General features: G+C 39.1%; 1 protein-coding gene across 3 annotated transcripts; it reads right to left on the bottom strand.

Moving 5' to 3' along the window:
• Positions 1 to 4,564: 4,564 nt before the first annotated feature.
• TSNAX (translin associated factor X) lies at positions 4,565 to 25,749 on the bottom strand. Of its 3 annotated transcripts, none has more exons than XM_048936041.1 (6): positions 25,683 to 25,749; positions 23,527 to 23,634; positions 21,012 to 21,126; positions 19,349 to 19,479; positions 7,939 to 8,066; positions 4,565 to 6,282 (listed from the first exon to the last, which is right to left on the bottom strand). In XM_048936041.1, the coding sequence occupies exons 1-6, from the start codon at positions 25,696 to 25,698 to the stop codon at positions 5,908 to 5,910; spliced, it is 873 nt and encodes a 290-aa protein (XP_048791998.1). In that variant the 5' UTR covers positions 25,699 to 25,749; the 3' UTR covers positions 4,565 to 5,907. The 3 variants fall into 3 exon arrangements, with proteins under 3 accessions (XP_048791998.1, XP_048791997.1, XP_048791999.1); XM_048936040.1 differs by having other exon boundaries at positions 25,677 to 25,745; XM_048936042.1 differs by lacking the exon at positions 25,683 to 25,749 and adding an exon at positions 24,554 to 25,642.

The following is a 25,749-nucleotide window of genomic DNA, read 5'->3' as shown; positions in this document are numbered from 1 at the left end:
TCCACTTGGGCCAATCAGTTCCTGTAGAGCACAGGCTCTGATAAGACTAGGTTTAAACTTTTTATGTCCTTCACCATGAGTGTTACCTTCAATTTGGTGATAGTCACGAACTCCCATCTCCCTGAACAAATGCCAGCATCTTCCCTTCTCTCACACAACACGTTTAAAGTAGGACACAGGAAAACTCTACCACAACTCTGAGTGGGTGATACAAGTTTTTAGATGCAGATTAGAAACCTCAATTGAGCTCAAACAATTTAGGAACGTCAGTGCAGCTGCCAATCAGTGGAATGCTCTTCATGGGTAGATACCATTATGTAATTAGAATCTAAATTATTTGCTCCCACAAAGCAACACTTCTTCCAGAGGAAGAATATACCTATTTAAATAGTTAAATAATTAAGAGTAATCATGGGTAAATGCTGGGCTGAAAATGCTGCAAAAAAAAAAAAGACCTGAGAAGAACCGAGCAGGACTGTTGTGCACTATGAGATCTCTGTAGGCACCAGACACTGCTCGCTCAAGGTTTGTGCCCCAAGCGTGGCCCAGCTCTGGCTTTGCCTTGAGCTGCAGGATGGGGCAAGGTCTGGAGATCCAGCAGCCCAAGGCAGCTCAATGAATAGGAAACCAGCAGGAAAATAGGTTCCACCAAGAGCATAAAGCACAGCAGCTCACTAAAGCCAGCTGGAAGCTCAGAATGAGTGCTTCTAATGTTGCTATCTGCCTGCGGGATGCTGCACACACTTTGCACATGACTGGATGGCACACGAGGGACCTTAGCATTTCAGCCCCATAAAAGGGCTTGGGCTGCCCCACGAGCTCACAGGCTCTGGAGTGCAACAAGTGCTCAGATCAGCAGCCGTATGAGCTGGACTGGAAGCTGAAAGAGCCAAGTCCAACTCCTGGCTCCTGCCTGATTTGCTATATGACCTTACACCATTTCATCTTACTCATTTTCCTTCATGGTCATGGCATCTCCTGTCTGTCATCTTCACCTGTAGGTGTGAGGTATACAAAGCAAAATCTTTTTAACCTAAGCCCTTGCTGCGAGGAGAGATCCACCCCCTTATACACATCCAACACAAGACAGCCAGCACTTAACAGTATTCCTGTGACATTGAAACCGTTCATACAATTGCATCCTTCAAACACCTGATTCCTGTCCTCAAAAAGTTCATTTTAACAAAACCTGGGCTATTTCCAAACCCACTTACAGAGAGTCAGTTTTGCCAGGTGTTTTTTCCTGAAGCCATGAGAGGAGAGGACCTTGAGAAGGAACTAAACAGAAGTGGTGGGACCCAACCAGATTAAAAGGAATTCATAAGCCTGAAAGAAAGCAAAGAGCTGTGGGAGAAGTGCCCAAAGATAAATGATGTCCCAAGAAACCTGCTGTGCACCAGGAGCCAAGGAACAGCATCTAACAATGGGCTTAGGAGGTCATCTGGCCTGTTGTGGCAATGGAGGAGCAGAGCTCACACAACAGCTGCTTTCTTCTGGAGGAGTAAACATCTGAATGAAAAGAACAGTAGGAAGAAAGAAGATGAACCCACATGACACTGGTCTGTGAAATCCAGTAGGGCAGGCTGGGCACTCAGCCCCCCTCATTGGGGGGCAGGAGGGACAACCAGGGCCAGCGGTGTCAGCCTGTGGGAGGAGCTGAGAGGAGCCATCTCCTCAAGTCTGGCCAGTGTTCAGGGAGATACTGACTGGCTCCAGAAGAACCCATAGGCAAGCCTCTCCTGCTGCAGTCTGCAAACAGGCTTTTCAAAGGGGTAATGAGCTAGGTAAAGAAAGGTGGGACTGGTGGGAATACTCCTCAATGACAACCTTCCTGAGAACTGGAGAAGCAGCTGCCTCCATCTTTGTAGACCATTTCTCTTGGCTTGCGATGATTGCAGGCCTCAAAATAACTGAGGTTTGCACAGCCACAAAAGCATCACGAGATGTACTTACCCACCCATCCTGACACACAGCACCATGGCTGCCGTAGGACATAGCACCAGGTCTTTGGAGTGCAGGAATAGCAGAACTCTCCCCCCACAGCTGAGTGACATTTTCAGGTTTGGAGGTGTGAATAGACAAGCCTGCTTAAGAAACCAACTGGTTCTTCTTCTTCCTGCATGGAGACGGTTTACCCCAAGACATCAGCTAGACATGGAAAAGACCAAACCATGGAATGGATGCAATGAATCAAAAGAACAGTAAAGTGCAAGAAATTACAAGTTAAGAAAGGGAAGAAAAGGAAGAGTTGAAGCAGCAACAACAGTGACAGCGAAACTGACAGATTGACAGCATGCAAGTGGAAAACAGTGGTCACAGTAAGCATTCCTTTATGTTACAGAATACATCTAACCTTGTTTCTAGCAGTTGCAAACACTGGTAGATCACCAATCAATGACTACGGCTACCAGTATGGGAATGATGGTGAACAAGCATGGGAGGTGGGGTGGCATGGGAACAAAGAGCTAAATCTGTGACAGCACAGCTGGATCCTACAAACCCTGCTCAAAGCAGGACTTGCAGGTTCTCACAGCTCAGAAAATTAAGTTCCCTTTACTTATTACTCTAGAGTAGATGTTTTGGGTATCTTGTGGTCCTACCATTCCTACAGGTCAGCTCCAAGACTTTTATAGCTGAGACACTCAGTTGCAAAGCAGTTTCCAGCTTCTTGCAGGGCTGCCTTCCTGTCCCATGTCCTCCCCAAGTCCCACCCTAAGCGTGTCCCTTCTGTCCTGCAGCTCATCCTGCTCCTCCTCCATGCTCTCCCACTCCTTGCCACTCTTCCCCTCTTTGTTTTCACCTTACTTCCTTCCATTTTCCTGCTCTACTGCCTTCTTCCTTCCCAACTAACTCTTTACCGTCAACATTTCAGACTTTTAAAAGTTTTGAAAAGTTCCCTTTCCAAAATCAGAAGTGTTAAACCAAACTGCTATCCTGCAGTCTTCTGGTGAAGGGCCTGTCCTCCCACTTCCACCTCATCGCTTTCCTCCTTTATTTTTCTTGGCTGTTCCTTTGTCTGCTCTGAAGTTCAGAAACTCTTTGAGGGTAGTCCCAGAGTCTAGTCCATAGAATTCTAGAAGTCTATTCTAATTTTTATTATTATTATTATTTTTAAATTATTTTGAATAAACTCACAGAAAAATCCAAGTAAGGAAGACCGAGTAGATAGACACACGTGTCCTGTCAACAGGAAGCTTCTCTTACATAACTTAACTGCAGTTCTGGAAAGCTAAATGTGATTGAATCTATTTTCCTCACTGCAAATTAGTAGCCAGGACAAAAGTCAAGCATGAAGAAATATCACCTCTGAGAAAGATTTCAGAAAGGCAGATGGTTTTTAGCACACAGAGCTGCCTCCATGAAACATCTGCTATGACGTAGTCCTGCTCTGGCTGTAGACCAAGCATATCAATGGCTCCACAGAGCAATGGGATAAGAAATGGGAAAATTGCCATTGCTTGTTTAGGAACTTGTTTTGCTGATAAATGTCTGTCACTTTTCAAATAGCTACAGTCTAATTGTTTTTGGGGGAAAATATTTCCTTGAGCAGGAGGTTTGCAGGCCGCTAGCAATTTCCCATCTGTGCTGCTGCTCTAATACACCACACACACACTTTCCTCCCTATTAGGGATTACTATGGCTTCTGATTATAAACAGGCAGCCTAAAGGAATTCAGAAATCTCATCTGCCCTTAAGGAAGTTCTCTAGGCTTAATGAAATTTTAAGGTTGGAATCAAAACATATTCTTTGAAGAAACCTCTAAATTCTGCTAAAAAATACGATTTTTATACATATGTAATTTCATAATCATGAATGACTGTACAGGGATAACAGTTGTTTGACTGTAGCAGTGGCCGCTCTGTGCTCATTCTGTGACAGGCTTTCAATGTCACTCATCTCATCCCTTGTCAAACTGTGACATGAAAACATTCAGCTTCTGCCCAGTAGTTGCTGGGACAGACAACATACAGCCTTCTGTTTAGTATCAGACAATACATCTAATAACGATACGATAGGCTTTCAACTCACGTCCTCCTGCAATTACTTGCAGTAAATTTAGCAGTGCCAAAAGACACAGTACTACTCTTGCACCTGTTTCAAGTGAAATACTAAAAGCATACGTAAACTTAAGAAAAATTTTTAAAAAGGATTCCTTATGAATAGGTTTCACTTACTCCTCCTCACTTCTCCTCCCCCCCTCCTCGCTAAAAAAGAGGAAAACAACAAGAAAAAATATTGTCTACCATTGCAGATTTATACTAGTGTAAAATTGTTCTGCCATCTGAATCCCTTGCTGATTTTTTTAGTTGTTGTTTGTTTTTTTTAACTCAAGAGGATCACATGAAGTTTCAAACCTAGCTACTGTTAGACTTCCCTGAATAAAACGGCTGAGAAAGTAGTTCTGCACATCAGGGGGAAATTCACACCTTTACTTACCTCTAGGACTAAATAGCAAAAAAATAAAAAATAAAAAAAAATAAAACCAACAACATCCAGGCAGTGACTGCTTTCAGAATTTATTGTTTAAAAAAAAAAAAAAAAAAAAAAAAAAGTAATAATAGGAAGAAAATAAAGCACCCACCACATACTGCTTTATGTGGAAACAATGGAAAAATGTGGCAGAAATATATTTACCCATTCCTGTCCATGTATCAGATGATCCGTGCTACTCAGGACATGCTCATGGGAAAAATATTGGCACTATCACAGCATATGGAAGTGAAAATAAAAAACATGCAGTATTTTCAATTGCAGTTGGGAGGCCTATTTCCTGGAGTCTAAAGATCATGTTGTTTTATCTGTTTTCCTTTAGCAAAACGTACATTATCAGACTTCCATAACTTCAGACACCGGCAGAAAGCCCTGATTTTTTGCCAGCGGTGACATACCCACCTCAAAGATAAACCTGGAAGTCAGAATGTCTGCCTTATTTCTGTTTGCAATTTCCTTTCCATAGGAACATGCACATGATATAGTTCCTGCTAACAGATATTTAAAGCTTTGCTGGCCCTTCCTATACTTCTACCAGCTCAGCCCCACTGGAGGTCCTCAGGGCAGCACAAACACCAGAGAACAGACTTCCAGCACAAAGCCTCATTGGTTTTGTTCAAGAAGCTCTTGCCTTAACCAATTTGTGTGTGTTAAGTATACTTGGCAGGTCTTTCTTCTGCTTTTGTCTACAAAAATGGCAGATTCTGCATTAAAACGTGTTACCAAAATATAAACCATTAAGTTCCACATTTTTAAATGATTTCCTAACTCATATCAAAATATCTAAAGAATCTGTGTAACTAAAACAGAGCTCAATTTTAACCGAGTCCCAGAATGATGAGTACACAGTAATACATGCCTGGTGCAATTAGCCTCATTACCAACTGGAGAAAAGCTGACTTAGCTTCAGTTTCAAGACCACCTCAGCTTCAAGTCAAAGGTCGAACTTTCACACATGTAGGTGTGCTATTTTAGATACAATGTGAAGATAGAACCCAAACAGTCAGAAAACAAAGCTCAGCAAAAACCTACAGATAATGCTGAACAACCAGTACCTGACCATTTTTTTCCACTGCTAATTAGTGATAAGAGCAACCACACCTGTTCAAGGTGACTGGCACTACTGACAGTCACTGGTGCAAAACGCAGTGCAACATTTGGTCATTCTGAAAGAGGATACAATGGAGCAATACAGGAAATTCCATGCCGAGAGGACAAAGTCAAACATTTGTTCTCTTGCACACCATAAAAAAGTATTTTTGGTTACAAATCACTATTGCAAACAATCTTCTCGTAGATAAAACTAAAAATGTCTCTACCTAAAAAGCGTTGAGGGTCAAAAACCTAAAAATCATAACTAACAAGATTTCTCTGTGTAAGTCCTCTCCCTTTCTGGGCTGTGACAGTCTCCTTATTTTAAGAAAGGCCTTCCTCTTGGTCAATCAATTCTGTTTTGGTGGAGAACACATCAGCCAACATGTGCTTTGGGATTTCAGAGCCCCGTACTTTTAACGTGTAGCAGGCATTCTCTACTTTTGCCAGACTCTGTTTCAAAGTGTACAGTTTCTTGGATACTTCATAAGGTCCAGTGTTGCCAATGAAAGTAAAACCGTCATAAATCTGACGTAAGAACTGGCTCAGTTCAAAAGGTGTGTCGATGTCACCGTTGCCAACACTGCTGATGCACAGTCGCATCAGCTCTCCAGTTAGATCAGCCACTCCCAGCAGGTAATCTACAGGTGTCACCTTCAGGCTCCAAGTGTGTGGTTGTTTATCCTGGGAACTGGAGGTCTGAGGACAGAATAGAGCAAAGTTCCTTTCAGAGACTTATGGGAAAAGACAGTCTAAAATGGTTCAAATGCACACTAATTTACCTAATGCACTGCAAAGCAATAGGAATTACAAACATCCTAGTGCATGCCACTTCCACAGTCTGATTTCAGAAGTACTATTTACTAATCCTTCCTCCAGCGTGCTGTAAGATATAAAAGTATCCATTCCATTGAGATGTGACTTCCTCTCTGAAAAGCATGATGAACATATCAAACATACCACGCTTCTACAATTTTTATATGCAAATAGAATAAACATTTTTTTCGTATCAACATTTATTTGCATTTGCATTTTTTTGGGGGGGGCTTGCAGACTTCAGCCTGATGGATTTAAATTTTGGTTGAATGGTCTTGTCCAAAGATACACAAATCCAAAGATTCAAGAAACAATAAGAGAGTCTGCATTATAAAAACAAATCACATCATTTTGTAATAATATCTTGAATTTCAAAATGCTTTCTAGAAGAAGCTGACAAGTGGATTCCTCTCAGATTTTTTTTTTAATATCAATTGAATTCATCAAAATATCTAAATAAATATTCATGAAAAAAATTACCACAAGTGACAAATTTGCTCTCCAAGCTACAATACTTTTGATTTCCAAAATACTGGTGATATTGGAGACAGCACAGGTTTGCTTCTATCCCCTTGTTCCCACAAGGGAACACCCACCCAAACATCAGCAATCTGGTCAGGTGTGCATGCAGACATCAATAACCTTGCAAATAGGGAAAAGAAGCATGCCATTGTAGGTAAGAAAAAGAGAACTTAAGCTGAAAACCTGGCTTCTTTACAAATATCTTACTAAAAGAATGAGGAAGGGAAAAAAAAAAGTGCTGTAGAACAGAATCTCTTCAACAGAAGTAGTCTCTAAAGCACTAATGCTGTGTATTACTGTACACTGCATGTGCACTGCATGACCATTTCTATACTTTACCACCGACAGCTTCTGAGCCCCATCTACAAAGTGTTCCCAGTTTACTGTGGTCATTGGCAGCAGTGTCTGTGCAAATAATTGTGCAGGGCAGGGTAAAGGTATGGCCACATCAAGAAACAGCAGATACAACATGAGGTGTAAGGTACAAGAGTAAATGAGTTTGTGCCCTGAAAACATAAAGAGCAACTCTAGGAATGCTACAAATTACCAAGCTAAAACACATAATGAATACTAACAGAAGCTAATCAGAGTGCCTGCCCTGATTAGCTTAGTATGAGGTAGGAAGATTTCATTTTGTATCAAATTCATTAGTCTCCTCCAACTTTTGCTATACCACTATACACTGGTGGATGTTACAGATACAAACACAGACATTAAAAATCCCTTTTCCATATTTGCTTCCCGGTATTTTACAATCCCAAATCCTTCTCCCTGCCAGAAGGTGTTCATTTTGCCCTAAAGGGGATGTGAAATGAATAAACTTGAAGCCTACTGACCTAGTTTAATACGTCTCAGAATAAAAAGCACGTTTTGAATGACTGAGTCAAAGCCCACATGTATATCTAATACCATTCCATTAACTGAACTTATTTAATCAAATGCCAAAAGCATGACTAAGCTCAGTCGTTGCATTACCATTCCAGAAAGATATGTCATATGAGAAGAGAAAAGATTTACCATGTTTGTTGTTTCTTCTCTGTCTTCTGCTGTAAATATTAGTTGTTTGTTGATCTCTTCAACACTAATTAAAGATCGGGTTTTGATAAAATACTGAAATGAAACAGCTTCAATATATTCTTGAAGTCCTGAAAAAAAACAACAACCAAACCACAAAATTATTAAGCAAATGATTCAAACTTTAGAGCAATGACCCATGACCCATGCTTGCTTTTTTTTTTTTTTAATGAAAATTTGTATGTGAAACTATCTTAAGATTACTAGCAGAAAGTGAAATCCAGAAATAACACTGAAAAGCTATTTAACATAGCACACTTCTTACATATGAGACCAAAAGAACAGCGGATCAACATTTTTGAGTTTTTACTACAAGTGCATTTTTTATTCAGATCCTTCAGTATATCAGTACAAAGTATAGTGCTACTCACTCCCAGAAACATATTAAGAAGTTGCTCCCCATAACAAAGCTTCTAAAGCGTTGCATTTATATTACATGAGGTCACAGACATGGGGCACAACACAAAAATAAGACTGCAGATAAATCAAAAACAAAGCAGATGGTCCACAAAATACAGGTAATGTTTCGTTTAGATCTGTTGTTAGCAACAGAAAATGTCTGTTTAAAACTTCATTTCCCATTTCTTTGTTTTGTAGGAATTAGTGAATAGGCTCCTTAAAAGACAGGCTAGGTGAAATTCATGTTCAGGACAAAGCACATTTTCTTACAAACAAATCCAGACCAAAAACTATTATTGTTATAATTACAATAAGCCAGACAAGACTGCAATGTTTGGCAAGATGAATACAATGAAGGACAGCCCTATCGTCAAGAACTTACACTCTGAAAATAAGGCATGCAGGAAGAACAAAAGGTGTGCCAGCAAGGAAATAAAAGATAGGATAACAAATACAGCTTGTTCCAGATTTATATGCCATCTGCAGCCACCTGTCATAATTACCTCTCACTATCAACTCAGCAGATGGCAATTTTCTGTATGCATTAGTAACAAAAGTGAGATCAAAAATACAGCTTGAACGTTGAGACGGTGATTCATAGGTTCTGTCAATTTTTCCTTATATGTAGAGGAGAAATCTGGGGGAAGCATGTGGCATTTCAGCACAAATCTGAAATTGGCTCTGATGGTGGAAAAATAAAAAGCAGAAATGAATCTGGAGCAAACAGCCACGGCAGGATTAAGCTAAAAAGTTTTAAAGACAATAACAATACGTGTGTATCTGACCAAGGGGCAGAGAGAGAGCCAACAGAGGAAGTTAAAGGAACATACTGTAACATGATCGATCTTAGCAGAAGAACTGAACAATTCTAAGGGGATGGTTTCACTTTGAGAGAAGCTCAGAGGTGACACTGCTGTAACACGCTGAAAAGGGCCATGAATAGACAACAGCTCTGCCAATATGTCAAGTGAAAAAAAATGGAGGTACCCAAGGTAACTAGCAGCAGAATCCTGTTTCCATTGGAATAATTTTAGAAACTCCAACTGACCACTCTAGGGCCAGAATCTCAGCCTACAAGAGATATCTAGGAAGCAGAGAATTTAGGCTTCATTTGGATCAAAGCAAAAGTCTAAATCAGTAACAAGGGAACACAGCCTTGAGTAACAGAGGAAAGCCAAACGATCTCCAGAAAACTAGAGGAGACCACAGGGGAAAATGCTTTTCATGTTACAATCAAAAAAGCTTAATGAATGACCTGCATTTCTTCCTTTGAAATACGAATTTGCAAAGTGAGTGAGGGCAATTCAGAAAGTCATTTCAGTTTGCATCCTTTATGCTCCTACCCAGCAGTAGCTTCAAAAGTAGAATAAGATCCAGCAACCAGAGCCACACTCATTTCTCGTACACAGGGAACTGCAAGGCCAATTAAACGCAATAGCTTCATCAACTGAGTTTGGGTGAAGCATTCTGGGCAGAAGTCACAGAGGAATAATAAAGGAAAACTACTTGGGATTTTCCAAAACTAGTAACTTCAGAAGTTGCAGAGAGGAAGATTTATTCAATTGCTTCTTCCCCTGATTTACTCTGCTGATATAACACAACCACTAATTCATTATGACATTTTGGCTTTTCCTATGGATAAGCTGTAAGTTACCCAATACCACAGCACTTAATATGACAACATCTGTGAGAATCTCCTATCTATGGAGAAGACTATCAGATATGAAGAATCAACGTGGCACTTACCCAAGTTCTCAAAGTGATCAAACCAGCTCCCAAACCTTCCAATATACAGGTTTCTTGATCAATCTTAACTCCCCAGCTTCAACTCATTTCACTTTAACTCCTCCACACACATTTTCCAGGGTGTTTGGTTCCTCCTTTCATTTCTATATCTATATATTTATTTTCCTTTCTCTCTCTCCATACACACACACACACACACACACACACACACACACACACACACAAATACATGCACATTTTTACCTCCTCCTTTCCAATCCAAGCTGACTTGTTCCACTATTTTCCTCCCTTCTCTTTAACACCACTATGTGAATATTGTACACACATTCTGGTTTGTTATTTCACCTTGCACAGTTTGGGAATCTACCTCACAGTATTGACAAGTAAGGTTACAAAACCTTATGTGACACTGTTAGCATCACAAATAGACTGGTAGCAACTCCTCTGCAAAAATATTTATATTTTAAGTCCTTCCAAAAGTAGCTGCAACATAACCTTTTAGCGACCCAAGACCTTGAAAGAAGGTGTTTTTATATGCAGGTAGAAGAATGTTTGAATATGTTATGTTTTAGCTTCATGGAAGGACATCCGCTATGTTCAGCAAATAATCCCCAAGGTGAAAAGCTCCATCCCATTTCACTACACTATCCAACAGTACCCTTCCCCTCATGCTTTTATTTTGGATTTATTCCAAAACTTGATTATTTACAGGTTGAGCTGCCAGTAAGTTTGTAAAACTGTTTTTATGCATGTTTTTTCTTAGAACACACATAGGAAACTGCAAATAAAAGCACGGCGTTACTTCCACTGGCATTTCTTAAAATTAGAAAGGTGAAACTACAGAAAAGTTAAATATTTTGATATCTTATTATATTTATTCTGCATAAATAGCTTGTACTAGTGATAGGCTACCATCACACATATAATATCTTCCTTCTATATTTTGAAAATATATTTTTTGCATACAAACTGGAAAGTTACACAGAGGTATCTTCTCAGCACACACCTATCGAGGAGGAAATTTCATGCCTAAAAGTTTGTGCAATTTTTTTCCAGTTGAATCATCTGATAATATTCATCTGCATATACAGACTCTGAGAAGTAAGAGTTAAGCAATTTCTCTAAAACAATGAAAAAAAAAAACAACAAACAAAACTAATATCGTACTAGCAAGGAATCGGGTCTCTTCAAACTCTCAGCTCATTGTAGCACTCTCTCCAAGAAAAAAAATGACCATTTTTTCATTTAAGTATCTGTTTAACACTTAAAAATGGGTTAAAATGGGTTCCATGCATCTCAGGTCTTGAAGTTATAAACACCAACACTATCTGTCAGTTTCCTGAATGATGTTGGTCCCTATTTCTTCTCAAGTTATCTTCCTTCTCTTCCTTCATCCTCTTGCTTTCCTCCCTGCCTGCATCTTTTTGCTCACACAGACAGCTTCTGTTACCTTCCCAGCTCCTACCTTAAACCATGAAGCAGGAATCACAAACCAACAGCAGTCACCAAAAGGGCTGTCTGAAAACATACACAGTTACAGCAGTTTTCTTCCAGCATCACCGGTGCAGAACATTATTTTTAGGGCAAGTCACATGAAGCTACCCAATTCTGAATTCATTATCAAATCAAAGCAACACAACCTTATCACACTTAGGCTAGTAAGTGACCCTCTCTTAAAAATAGGAAGAAAGAAAAAAAAAAAAAGTCAAATTGTTGTGGAAAATCCAAACTGAGAAAAAAAAACAAAGATAACTGGAGAGCTTCTGTCAGTGAACTCTGCAGAACCCAAGGAAGATGGTAGAATGAGAAGAACCCACTTCTACAAGCCTGCTGATCAATGAGAACTGGTAAAATAACTACATGGACCAAGTACACCAACTGAAACAAGTGCAAGCAATAAATTTAAATGCATTCATAAACAAATGACAATTAGAAAATAATCATACCTCATCATTACCATTCTATTAAGACGAAACTGACAACTCACACCTCACTCATTTCAATTTGTCCACAGATGGCAGCAACAATTCCTAGATTCACACTTCTTTCTGTCCAGAAATGGTAAACTGAAGTAATTAAAACTGAGGCTATGAAACAATCCAACAGCTGCTTAGTTGATTGTGAGTATGAAATCAAAGGTTAATTTTCTAACAGCTTACAGAAAGATTCTAAAGCCAGCTGTAAAACCAGCTGTACTCAGACATACTCACCACCTGGATATTGCTGTAAAAAAGGCTTCATATTACTCCTGAAGAGCAGGTTTTGTACAATGGGGATAAGTAACACATACAAATAAAAGCACATGAATTTGAAGAAAAAAAAAAATCTGCTATTTCTATTCACTGAGTAATACATTCATGGAGCCAGGTACGTGTGCCATGCAGAGCTATATACAGCCTTTGAATTTTAAAGGGAACTGAGGAAGAGAAAAACACAGCCAAGTCCATTTCCAGATAAACTGCTCCATTTTAACAATTCATTTTGAAATCACTTTGACAGTCAGTGCAAGCTCATATAGGAATATTTGTCAGAGAAAGATACTGTATGCATTCTATCACTAATCAGTTCAAGGTAGCAACTGAAACCAGAACATATATTGCATCTAGCAACGATTCATCTAAGCTGGTTTACGATCAAATCAATAATTAAATTGGTGAAAATTTCTCTTATTAAATGCTGAATGCTTTATTGATTAATCAATTGCTATGTGACACATCCATGACCATCCTGCAGCTCTGTTCCTTTCCAGCTGTATGTGTAAGTGATAAATTTCAGATGCTGAAGCATTAGCATTGTTTGCACTTCGTCTAAAGCTGCATACACACCACAGCTAGGGGAAAGGTAAACCAGAGGTTTGTCTGTGTTCCTCAAAACTAAAGAAACAAACACAGGCTTCCTACTTAATAGGCATAAGTGCCCATGACAGTTAAATTATTTCTCAGACACAAAAACTCGACAGAGAATTGCAGAGTTTTATTCTCTCATTGTAGAGATCAATTTAATTGAGCTTATGTTATTAATTTTAGAAACAAGTGCATAAATAGACAATGGTTTTCTTGCAGGAGACACTGTGGAAAATAAGTTCACAACCTTTTATTTCGTCCCCCCTTGAAGATCTGAGGGATGTACCATGGTTACTTGCTGAATTCAGCACAGTTACTATACTGATTTTTCACCTTCCTTGGAAGAACCTAGAAAATAGGCATGAGCTAGAAATAGCCTAAGAGTAGTAAAATATAACAGTGAGTTTCAAACAAGCAGTTTACTTACTGGAAATCAGTTTTATAGTTTGTTGGCACTCTTGGCTGTGCAAGAACAAAGAAATGCACAAAGTAAGAAAACAGAAATTAACAAAATTGTATCTGATAAATATTGGCTTCTACACTGCAAATTCCATTAATTTTTCAGTATAATCAGGAAACTTTGATTCCATTTCTGGCGTTTTACCTCTCACCCACAACAGCAAAGAGATGAACTTAATTCTTTAGCTACATCCTGTTCCTGTGTTATTATGTTTTCCCACCATCTCGCAGAAATCTGATTGCTTCCTCCACGGATAGCTTCCCTTTCAAGTTTTAGGTGTATTGAAATTTTTTCCTGGGTGAGATGATTACAATTCATGATACCCTTCCTTAAGCAGTAAAAAGCTTTTCCTCTGTATGTCACCTACTTTATTACAGTTTTTAAATTTTAAGACCAAAAAAAAAATGTTCTTATTCAGAGGTACATCATTGTTCTTGACCCTAGCTTTGTTTTACAAATACATATATAGGAAAAGGTAGCACAGTTTGCTTTATCCACTCCAACAGTGCAATTTACTGCAGCACACTAAGAATTCTGAAGTGCCTTCAGATGGTATAAGGTAGGAGACAGAAATAAGCTACATTATAACATTCTCTCAGAACATAAATAGTGTGTGCACAAGATAAATCCACTGCGTCAATGCTGAACTTTTACACAGAATTTCCCGCATCAACATCAGAGAAGCAGTCACAGGGCAGTAGTTTTGACAAGGTGCTGACATTTTACAGCCTCATCATCTAATCCCATTCAGAGCAAGTGCAGACATGATAAAGACCTAATGAGCTCCTCTGTGCAACCCACTCCATTCACTGTTACCGCTAGTACTGACACACAGCAAACAGAAAGGTCAGCCAACAGCGTTCCAGTTACATCTGTTATCATCACTCTCCACTGTATTAGCAAAGAAGCCCCAAAAGAAATTTGGGTTCCTCATTCCATAAGGAGCTACACGTGCCTATCAGCTGCCAAGATAATGCCACACCTATACTTGTCCCTAGCAAAATCTTGACCTCACTGTAAAGACACCTAAATTAGCTTAAGTGATCGCTCTTAATAGATCGCTCAGTCAAGGTTTCCTATAGGAAACAGTTTACCACTTTAACAGCCTTACAATTCTCACACATGATCCCACCCCATACTGTTAAGAGACAAAAACTGGGCAAGACTTGCTTCCACCAGTTAGAGATTTCACTTCATAAGCCATGTTAGAATGGTGCTCCATTCATTCCCACCCAATGCCAACCTGCCACAGACTCAAAGCTCCCCTCTGCAATATATGCTTTGCATTTATGCAGTGCACATGCAGGTCATACTTGGAATACTTACATAAATCCTAAAATGTTCAGAGCATACTCTGTCTTCAGAGTTTATACAGCTTTTTCCTGTCCTTTGCTGATATTTTGCAGTAATATTTTGGAGTTTTTCATAAATAATATAATACTACATAAATAAAATCCTGAAAAGTTTATTCCCTTCACTTCATACGTTCATAACCTCTTTCTCAGCCCTTTTCTTGCACAGCATCTTTCAAGAATTTTAAAGAAACAGTACACATTTCCTCACAGGATATATAAGGTATACACTGCAAAGTGGGGCAAAGAGCAGGAATTCTATATTACAAATAGTAAAGCTTTAAAAATATCAACAAAGCCGAACATCCTAACATAACAAATGAAGAGCTCCACATTAAAAAAAGACTTCATTATTTCAGTATCTCTTTGTTTGCTTGTTTAATCATCCCCTGGGACAATCTGTACTGTTAAGAAACGTGTAGAAAACAGTCATCAGTTTTTGTTGTTGTTCAATTAGTGCTATACTCAGTGTTTGAGCTCATGCAAGTGTCCTTTGGGGAAACGTCCTGCGTGCCATTAGCACTAATCTTAATGAGGGAAAGCATGAAACTCCTTTAGTGCTCTGCCAGAATTGTTTTATCTTCGAGTCAAAAGAACAACTGTTTGGAGTAACCCCAAAAAAAGCATTTAACAATTACAAGTGGAAAACAATATTCCCAAGCATTATACTCATAGCACTGTTCTATTTATAGGTGAACAGTTATTATACTGAATAAAATATGTATTAGGCAGCTTTATGATGCAGACAGTTGTGACTCCTTAACTGAGGCTGCGACGGCAGTTTCCATTACGAGCCCAGTTTTGATCCCTTTTACTCAGACGAGACATAGGGTGGGGAACAGGAGGATGTTTCATGTTTGGTTTCAAGACAAAGGAGAATATTTTTAGGAAGTTTGAGGTTAATTGGACACGCTGCTTTTGAGATATGGGACACAGGCGTTTCTTTATTCTTTTTGGAAGAAAAAAACCACACTTTAACTGCAATGTTTTTGCTCATGAGAACACTTTCAACAAATTCTCCAGAAATTCTTCAGAACACAAAATCAGACTTGAACACTAAGAGAAAGTCAAGACTTACAGCTTCAGGAAATACCTAAACAATCTAGCACTTTTCCTAATTATGTTTGTTCTCAGAAAGGCATGCAAACATTTCCACTGTGAAAAAAGCAAGGCAACAATTAAAAATCACTAGACTTAAAAACAAAACCAAAAGCAACATTCTTAACTCTTATCAGTGTTTTCCCTTACAATTACAGTATTTCATAAACAGTGCGGTCAGGTGGGATAAAGCATTCCCTCTCACAGTTGTTCTTATTCTAATTGTTCCTTCTTTCCTCATGCTTCTAGGTTTTCTATCTCAGCTTCATGATCCTGACAGCAAGCATCTTCATATCTGTCACCTTGATCCCACTGTCAGCTGCATCAAAATCTACAAGTCTTTAAGCAACCCTTTTTTCCATCCCAATGACTAACTGAAGAGTGGAGGATTCAACAAACAAGGTGAGAGGAATGTTTGTGCCACAAGTTCGCCTTTCATACTTGGCATAGACATGAGCTCATATAATCAATGCCTAAATGCAATCTCTGTCTTCCCAGTGACACACTCCTATATTCTAGCATGCTCCCTTACAAAACATGCATAGTAGGCACCAGCAAACACAAACTCTGCCTACTGAGGGAAGAGACAAAATTTAAGTACTGACTTTTTTTTTTGACATGGGCAGATCATGACAGGACAAGGGGAAATGGTTTAAAAGTAAAAAGAGGGGAGATTTAGATCATGTATTAGGAGGAAGATTTTTACTCAGAGGGCAGTGAAGCCTTGGCACGTGCTACCCAGATTAGCTGGGGATGCCTCATCCCTAAACGTGCTCAAGGCCAGACTGGATGGGCAGCCTGAACTGATGAGTGGCAACACTGCCCACAGCATGGGGTTGGAACTAAGGTCTAACATGGAACTAAGGTTGGAACTAACATCAAGGTCCTTTTCCACCCCAAGCCATTCTATGATTCAATAAACCATGCAGGTGACCTGCAGAAACGGAATGAAGGTCACTGTACTTCAGTTGGATTTTATACAATATATATTTTATAATGAGGAAAGAACTACCTAATTGCAGAAACAACTGGGAGCTCCCTGGGCTAGGTAGTATTATACAACTGAGGAGATTCCAGACTTGCCATTGATTCATGGACATCTAAAGAGCAGACAAAGGTGAAAGCACAACCACTTCCATTTCTAACCCAAACAGTCCAACTCCAGTCAATAACAACCTACAAGGAAAAGTCCAATGGAAGGGCTGCATTTTTATATCTTCTGCATTAGTCCACAAAACTGCTAAATTTCAGGCATTTGTATGCATACCTGATCAAAAGAAAACATAGACAGCAAAGCCTGCTTCTACTCTTCTATTCCTCCTCATGATCTAGTGCTCAATACCTCTTTGACTTCCTTTTTGTTTTTTAAACCTAGAGAAGTCAGTAGATTCATTCTCTTTAATTGTCTTAAGGCTACTAAGAATTTTTGTAATTCTACTACAGTCTCACTTCACTGCAAGCCACATGCAAGTGTTGGGGATATACTGCATATATAAAAGCTTTGCAGCTGTGGAGGCACTGAGTCATCATACATACACAGCAGGCAACTGATTTCCTCTACTACAGGTCTATATTCAACCTGTTCTGCAGTGGATGGACGTGTGTTTGTTATTTTAAAAGTCTGGTATTTAAAACAGCAAAGATAAGTTTGAGAAATGTTGAATTGCAGCTGACAGGGTATTTCCAGTTGCTTTGTGAAGAGCTTATTCTGGTCCATTTTGATATTAATAGGTATCTTTATGCAAGTCACAGATCAGCAAAGGTGAATTAGCATAACTAACTGTATATGAGTGCTTATCAAACAAAGCAAACCTGAACAGAAACTCGTTAAGCTAGTAATAACAACCTGAAAATAAATAAACTAAGTTTACTTATCTTTTACATAAAACTCTAATTATTCAGGTTGGCAAGGAAGCATTTATTTAAAAACTAAAATCCACTTTCTGTAAAAACACAAGTAGGTATGTCTCCTTGAGTTCACCCACACTAAGCCCCATACTAAGAAACTAGGAGGAACTGGTGTAAAGCAACCAACAGGTGGTAGCTGGTTACCTTGTAATAACTGCCCATGCAAAGCTGATAGCTTGCAGCATGAGGTCTCACAAAGATTTGCACACCTCAAGCAATGCTGTTATATAGATAGCAAAGAAAATATGAACTTCACAGGTTATTCAGACAATGTTTACAGGTCTCAAGGAAGCTTTAAAAAGCCTTAATTCATAAAACTGAATGAATGGACTGGATTCTCAGCATTTATAAACAGAACTTATAATGAAAATCCAAACACTTGGAACAATTACTGCTCACAGTTCAAGGTCATCTGTAGTGACAGTGTTTTGAACCACTTTTTTCATTGCCTTGTTAAAATACTAAGTGACAGAGAGCAGCAAGATTCACACAGGTTGTAAATGGCTCTCCTAAAAGTAACTGTTCACATTTGAATTGAATAACCAAATGCACCACCACAAGCAAGCTGTGGAATTGAATTAGAACCACTGAAAATTGGTACTGTAAGTTAAGAGACATTTCACTCTTAGATGACCTTAAGTTCACATACATAAGTAAAAGTTTACCTGTGCTCTGTTTGTCTTGTAAATTACATCTCTTCACAGACTTATTTATCAACAGTTTATAGAAGTAAAATACTTTCTAAAAATTAAATCTGGGCAGCTCTCCCCTGAAATCCCCTGAAGTCACTGAAGAATTCTTGCCTAAACAAGTAAAGATGCACAGGAATATGTATATAAAATAGGTAAATGCAAGATACTTCTAGAGCATGACCAAGATAGGAAAGAAGCAGTTACAAATACTACTTATATTTTGCCATAAACAAGGCAAAAGAATTTTAGGTAAGAATCAAATTCCATAGCAAAAAAAAAGTCAAGAGTGATGAAAGCACTGGTACATACTGTCTCCAGGATGGTAGTAAAAATTGCTATTTTACAGAGAAGAGCAGAAAAAGATGTAACTGAAACATACAAAGTGCACATTGCAAGTCTTTAGAAGAAAGAAAATGCTCATCTAGGGATTTTAATTTATGAACTTTATGAATTCACAAAGGTATTATTTCACAAGCTAGTCATTCCTTCTTACTCCCTGAGGCTACAACCTTTTCAACTGGGGTAAATGTATGTATGTATGTAGCACATACTCCTCCCAGTCAAAGACAACTGACCAGTACATTCATTAGAACCACTCCCAACTTTAGTGTAGGTCAGGGTACAAAGTTTTCCAGTTTCAGCAAATCCTTGTTTAACAGCAGTGCTAACAAGACTGTGTGATACTCTCAGAGTATCAGAGCTAACTCAGCTAACCACAAAGATAACTCTGAGTCCTGCTTTATAATCACAGAAATGAGCTACATTCAAACCTCCTGCATGAAGAGGAACCACTACTAGGCAAGAAATCTAGTTCAGTGCAAAATAGCGCACTTTGTGTATCTTAAAATAATTTACCTGGAGATATAGCTCTGTGAAACTGATACATGTCTTCACCTATTAGCTCTTGTGCAACCTGCTTAATCTTCCGTCTGACACCATCTAACTTGACTTCTGATTCATTTAGTACTTCTTCACCATTGGGAGCACTGAAATGAAACAGCAGCTTTCAGAATACAAGCAGACACTTAAAAAAAATGTTACAGGTTTTCTATTACTAATACACATTCATAGACTTCAAGGAAGAAAATAAAGCAGACATTAGAATCAGAAATGGTTTAACTTTCATTGACACTTATTGTAGACTCTGAAAGAGAGACTATGCAGAATCAGCTAGTCAAATGTTCTGATAGCACAACATTTATTCCAGGTAATAATTTTAACAATTAATTAATAATTTTAAACAACTGCTTGAGTAAGAACAAATGCTTCATTAGAGTATTCTGAGAAACAAGCAGTATTTGCAGAAGTTCATTAAAAAAATATACCACTATTCTGCAATATGTTACAGAACACACGTAAAGTATATACATTTTTAGAAAGTAATTATGAACTGTGTTGTGAAAGAACAGCTGAAATACCTGATTAACAAACAATATATATTTGGCATGTAAGATTTAGTTTAAAACCATTCCTCCTCCAACCTCAAACTATCAACATAGTATATTAATAGGTTTATTGGCTATGTGGAGACCACAGATAGACTGGTGTGAAGAAAACATTTAAAAGCAAACAGACTTCAGAAAGTAAAGCCATAATAATGGCTAAAACCAAAGGACTGGGAAATCAAAATATAGCACAGAAAGCTTCCACTCTCACAATAACACACGTATCTTAAAAACAGGAATCTAAAATTCAGAATAAACGAGTGTCTCATTATTGTTCTTTCCTCTTCCAGTTGCCAGCACATGTAGCCCCTGCAGTGGGAACAGCTATTCACAGTCAAGGTTGAGGCAGTTACTAGAATTATCGCAGTAGCTCCTCACAAAAGACCAAGTTAAAAAGAGGGCAATTTCCTAATCCCTATTTATAACTGTTACTACTATGGTAACTATAAATAGACACTACCACAACAGATGTGTGCAGGTAAGAAAGAAAAAAATAAATCTGGGAGAAGGAACAGGGAGAGCTGTTTATAGCAGTTACGTGTAGGATGAATAAATATTTTATTCAGCTGGATACACAAAGCTCTAAATTTTCCTATTCTTTTCCTGCTTCATTTCTGGCTTCCAGTGATTGCTTGAAGGCTTTGGAGGACACAAAACATACATAAGTTCAAAACTTCATAGGCAAGTCTCTTAGATTGAAAAATGCAGTGAACAACCCAGGCTACCTACACTTTTTTGCACTGAGGGTGAGGTTACAAGAACCCAAAAGGGGAAGTAACAGCAGAGGTGACTAATGTGAAGGAAGACTGCATGCTCCTCTCTCCCAGCTTGCTGGAAGCTGAAAAGCTCTCATCTGCTGTTACACTCTACTTTGAACCTGTTTAACATTCCAATAAAACCAACTAAAAAACTTGAGCCAGCATCTATTAATTCTCTAACTGGTGCATGCAGTCAGCTGCTAAAGAATGTTTATGAGAAATTAATCTTTCTCAACAAAACATCTCAGCTATTAATCACAAACAAAAGACAGTTTATAGGTTTCCACAAACACTTTAGCTCTCGGTGTGACTCACCTGATATACCTGTGGAGTAGAAATATCGTTCTTTTGCTTTCGATTGTGATATCACGACTGAGCTTCACAAGCCGTTCATACTTATCATGCCTGGTGTCGAGTTCCAGCTGAAATGCTGCAGAGGCAGTGTTTACAGAAATAAGCATGATTATCACAGTATACAGCGTAAGGGAAAAGCTGAGATCCTGCGCCACAGTAACAGCTGTGGGTCCCCATCCCCATCAGCCTTTCCCCAGTGTGGGCAGTGCTCCTGCACAGCACACAGCTGTGGAGACCACCATTGCCCCCTGCCTGCCACAGCTACTGCGCAACCCTGCAGCTCAACGCTGAGCAAAGGCACAGAATAACTTCTGAACAAAACACAGCAGGTCTTATGGTGCAGGTACGCACCAAGCAGGGACTCACAAGTATGCAGGAACCCAGGTCCCATTTTTGGCTCTTCAAAAACCGCACATATTTCTGAAAAGCCTCCTTGAGGGATCAACCTGTATATTTAGACAGCTACGTACCTATGAAACCTCAGTCTTGAGCAGCAAAATTCATCATTAATATAATTTTTTGTTTAGTAAGTCAGGCTTAAATACACATCAACCCTGATACTGTTTTAAGCAGCCCAAACCATACACTTAAAAATGAACAGAATAGTAAAAAGAAAGGTTCTATTTTACATCAAAACTAGAATTGAGCAGAAGTATTTTAATATCCCTAAGAACTAAAAATAGCAAAGTGAGGCCAATTATTTAAAATAAAGATTTAAAATAAGATTTCTGACTTACTGACATAAATTTTCTCTGCCTAATGAGAAAGAAGATTAAGAGAGGATGCATACGTAATTTTCTTAGTGAAAACTGTGAACAAATGCTTCACATACAACATTAACATTTTACACGCCATTAGTCCACTAAATAAACTATTAATAGATACTTAGAAGTGTGTAAGTACATTTCCTGCATAACTATCTGAGGCATTAAAGGATCCACGCAAGAAGATGATGAAAGCAACCTAAGAGGTCTCTTTTTTTTTTTTTTAATAGAGTATCTAACAAGTGAATATCTGTCAGAAAAGTGTAGCAGTTCACAAAGTTTAGATGAAGCTAAAAATTCCCACTGCCTTGAGAAAAAATATGTTGGTTTTTTTTGTTGTTCTTCTGAAACATGAGCACAAATGCTCCTGCTGAGCTCCAAGTCTTTCATACAAATGACTGGTCTGTCTCCACCAAAGTATGTGAGTTGAGTCCACCAGTGAATTACCAACAAGAAATACTTCATAACTCTGTGGAACACAAACGCTACAACCCTGAAAAGTCAGGATGCACTGCATCCCTTACTTTGTTCTGAAATTTATTAAATGCTACTGATTGGATCTCATGAGAAAGGAGGGAAATAAGGGATGTTTTGAATTCAAATTAGCAGCATCTTCAAGAAAAAACCTGATACATTTGAGAGTGAAAAATTAAACTTGAAAGTACAATTGCACTCAATTTAGAGTACAAGTGTATATACATTATTCAAGATAAAAGTGCCGGGGTCAAAGTTAATAATCTGCCAAGCTGACTCATACAGCTGCTTTAACATGTGTTTAAAGACACCAAGGAAATTATATGATGCTGAAGGCATTATCTCTAACAGTCATCCAGCTTTTATTTCTTCATCTTCCTTAGGAAAAAAAATAATACGGGAAGCAGGGAAAATTTTACACTGAGATCTGATCTGTGCCCTGTATCACATTCCTTTCCTTCATCTGTTAATGTTCCTCATTTCTGAAGACCACCTTTTGCTTGTCAGGGCTTACCTAACGAGAGAGCTTGAGAGAATCAAACTGAACTGACTAACATTTGAGTCTGATGTAAATACTGTGAAAGCAGTTTTGCTTGAGGGCAGTTCACACCTGCTTATTTGGGGAAAAACAACAACAACAACTGAAATATAAGCTGTTCTTAAAAAAGGCAATCAAAACAAAGTGTCTCCATAAAGGCCTACTGCAGTTTGTTAAACTCAGATTCTCAGAAAGCACACGTATAAGCAGATACCAATTCATAAATCCACGCATCCAGATTTCCATTTAAGAAACTTGGTCATCCATGCACCACCATAACTATGGTCAGCAGTTGGGAACCTTCTCAGCCTCCCCAAAGGCAGCCATGTCCTTTCGTCAAAACAGACAAGATTTTGCATCTGTGCAGTTCGTGCATTTCCCTGCTACCAAAGGGCCCCGTGCCTGCTGGAATGCTGCAGTTTACTTAGCATCAGGTTCAGCAGGGTGGGAAAGGGGAACAGGACGCAAGATGAAAAAGGGAGCAGGTCACACACCAGGTGCAGCCACGCCAAACCCTTCTCTCAGGCCATGATTGTATAAACAGCAAAACAGCATCTTCTAAATGTAGAAAGCATGAGTTTCACTATTTTCAAATCTCTCCCCCTGAGGAAGTTGGCTTATTCCATCACTAAATACATCATTCCTAGCAAATTCCGCAATGCACACTTTTCATAATCTGGCTTTCCAAATTCTTTCTTACATTTAAAAGATGTCATCAAAGGAGAAGAAGGATTAACATTCTCTTTTTCTTCTCTTCTTTGACCATGTGGAAAATTATCGTGCTTTCGTTTTCTGAAGCCACCTGATCCTATTAATAAAAAACAAACACACACAAATAAAAATATTTAAAAATAAACTAGTTTTGCCAGAACATACGTAATATCATAATGCTGTCTTCAGAGGATTTATGGCTCCATTGATATTTTGCATGATAGAATGAGGTAACTCTCATTAGCAGCTGCTGTCATCTCTACAATACCACGCTATTTGTTCCACCACATTCCTAGTGAATAATAGGACAACTTTTACCAATTCTAATGGATGACCAGAGTAGGATCCCAAGTACTTTTGTCATAAGCTGTTCATATTCTTTTATGTTTCCTTTCCATAAGGGAATAGCTGCATGGAAATTATTGCATTAAAAAGGACCTACAGCATTCGACAATGTTTTGTTGTGTTTTTTTTTATTATTATTATTTTTTTTTTAATATCCAACTTGACAGAAAATATTTGAACTCCTACCAGTAGTAGTTTATTGTACAATAATTACCAAATCACAGAATGCTCAGGTTGGAAAAGACCTTAAGATCATCAAGTCAAACCGCAACCTAATCATAACACCCTAACTCTAACAACCTTTTGCTATATCATGTCCTTGAGCACACCTAAACAGTTCTTAACACATCCAGGGATGGTGACTCAACCACCTCCCTGGGGAGCCTATTCCAGTGCTTAACAACTCTTTCAGTAAAGAAGTTTTTCCTGATATACAACCTAAACCTCCCCTGGTGCACCTTGAGGCCATTTCTCTTCATCCTGTCACCAGTGAGAAGAAACCCACCCCGCTTTCAGTGCAATCACCTTACAGGTATTTGAAGACAATTATAGTTTCCCCTCAGCCTTCTTCTCCTAAGTGACCATAATTTTTGTCATTGGTCTTCGGTAATAAAAAAAGTACTCAAGGCATAAATTAGGCAGACTGCCACTATTCATCTATCTAGATTTACCTCCTGTGGTGCAGCACCTTAGGTCCTTACACTCCGCTCATTTAAAGGCTTCTTTTTACCCTGCAAAAGCTGTTTCCTTCAACTGCCATTACTTGCTCCTGTCTTAGTGTCCCTTTTCAAACCATTACTCAAAACCCCTCTCTTCTGGATTGCCTTTTACTGTCAACTTGCACTTGGTCCTGTTCCTTCCTTCAGTCTCTCCTTCACCAAGGAGAGAATCATTCACATTGTAACCACTTCTCTTTGTTATCTCCTCCTCGTGACAGCTGCAAGCTTTGTGTTCCCAGCAGAGGCCAATATTTGGCACATTTGCATACTAGCAAACCTTTCTGAACACGTGTAGTTCTCTTAATTTCCGTAAAAGACAAACAAAAGGAAGCTACTTAGAAGTTACAGAAGAACACTGGATTTTAAAATGCTTCCGTTTGTTTATTATCCCAAACTCAAACCAGAAGTGGGCGTTGTTACTTTCTAAAAGAGGAAACTGAACATCATTTTTCCCTTCTTTTCTGTTAGGACGTGGGTTCAGGGCTTTGTTTTTCCTGTAGCACTGAGCACGTTACTAACACAAGCCCTTGAAGCAGCGCAGAGCATTCAGCTCTCTGCCTTGCACCAGACGTTAGGAACATCAAAATAATTCACAGGAAAATAAATAAATAGATAAATAAATAAATAAATAAGAAAGACCAGGTCCTCCTGAAGCAGGGGCAAAAAATTGGAGAGAAATAGAGATGAGGGGCTGCTGCATAAACAGAAATGTGAGTTTCAGAAAACGACAGGAAAATAGATGAGAAAAGCAAAGGAAGACCACGCTATCTGCTTTCTGGTCGGAGGAAGCTCTGTCTGAGCAGCACACAGGCTGACGGCGAGATCTGACAGACACTTCCTAACACTTTACAGGCCCAATAACAAATTCAGGTTTTGCTGCATGTTTTTTAACAGCAGGGACGGGAACCGCAAGAGCTAGCACAGGCCCGGCCAAGGGAACAGCTGGGGCACCACACAGCCCAGCCGAGCCGGTCCTCTCCCCCCGTCCACCCTCCTCACGCCTCTCCCGCTGCCCCGTTCCCCGCCGGCTCCGAGAGCTCCGCCGGCCCGCGGGAGGCAGCGGCAGACGGCGCACCGTCACCTTCCTTGCCGCTCATCTCGCCACAGCCGCCGAGCCAGGCGTCCCCAAGTAGAGTCGTTCCCCCCCC

Source organism: Lagopus muta, chromosome 2, assembly GCF_023343835.1.
Source record: "Lagopus muta isolate bLagMut1 chromosome 2, bLagMut1 primary, whole genome shotgun sequence".
Taxonomy (NCBI): domain Eukaryota; kingdom Metazoa; phylum Chordata; class Aves; order Galliformes; family Phasianidae; genus Lagopus; species Lagopus muta.
The sequence above is the reverse complement of the archived record's forward strand: the minus strand, read 5'-3'. Positions and strand labels throughout refer to the sequence as shown.

Coding starts and splice junctions, on each gene's coding strand:
- TSNAX (XM_048936040.1), bottom strand. CDS start 25,698: ATGAGCGGCAAGGAAGGTGACG. Junction 19,480..21,011: donor CTACTCCACAGGTATATCAG/GTGAGTCACACC, acceptor GTTTCATTTCAG/TGCTCCCAATGGTGAAGAAG. Junction 8,067..19,348: donor TCACAGAGCTATATCTCCAG/GTAAATTATTTT, acceptor GTTTTTTTTCAG/GACTTCAAGAATATATTGAA.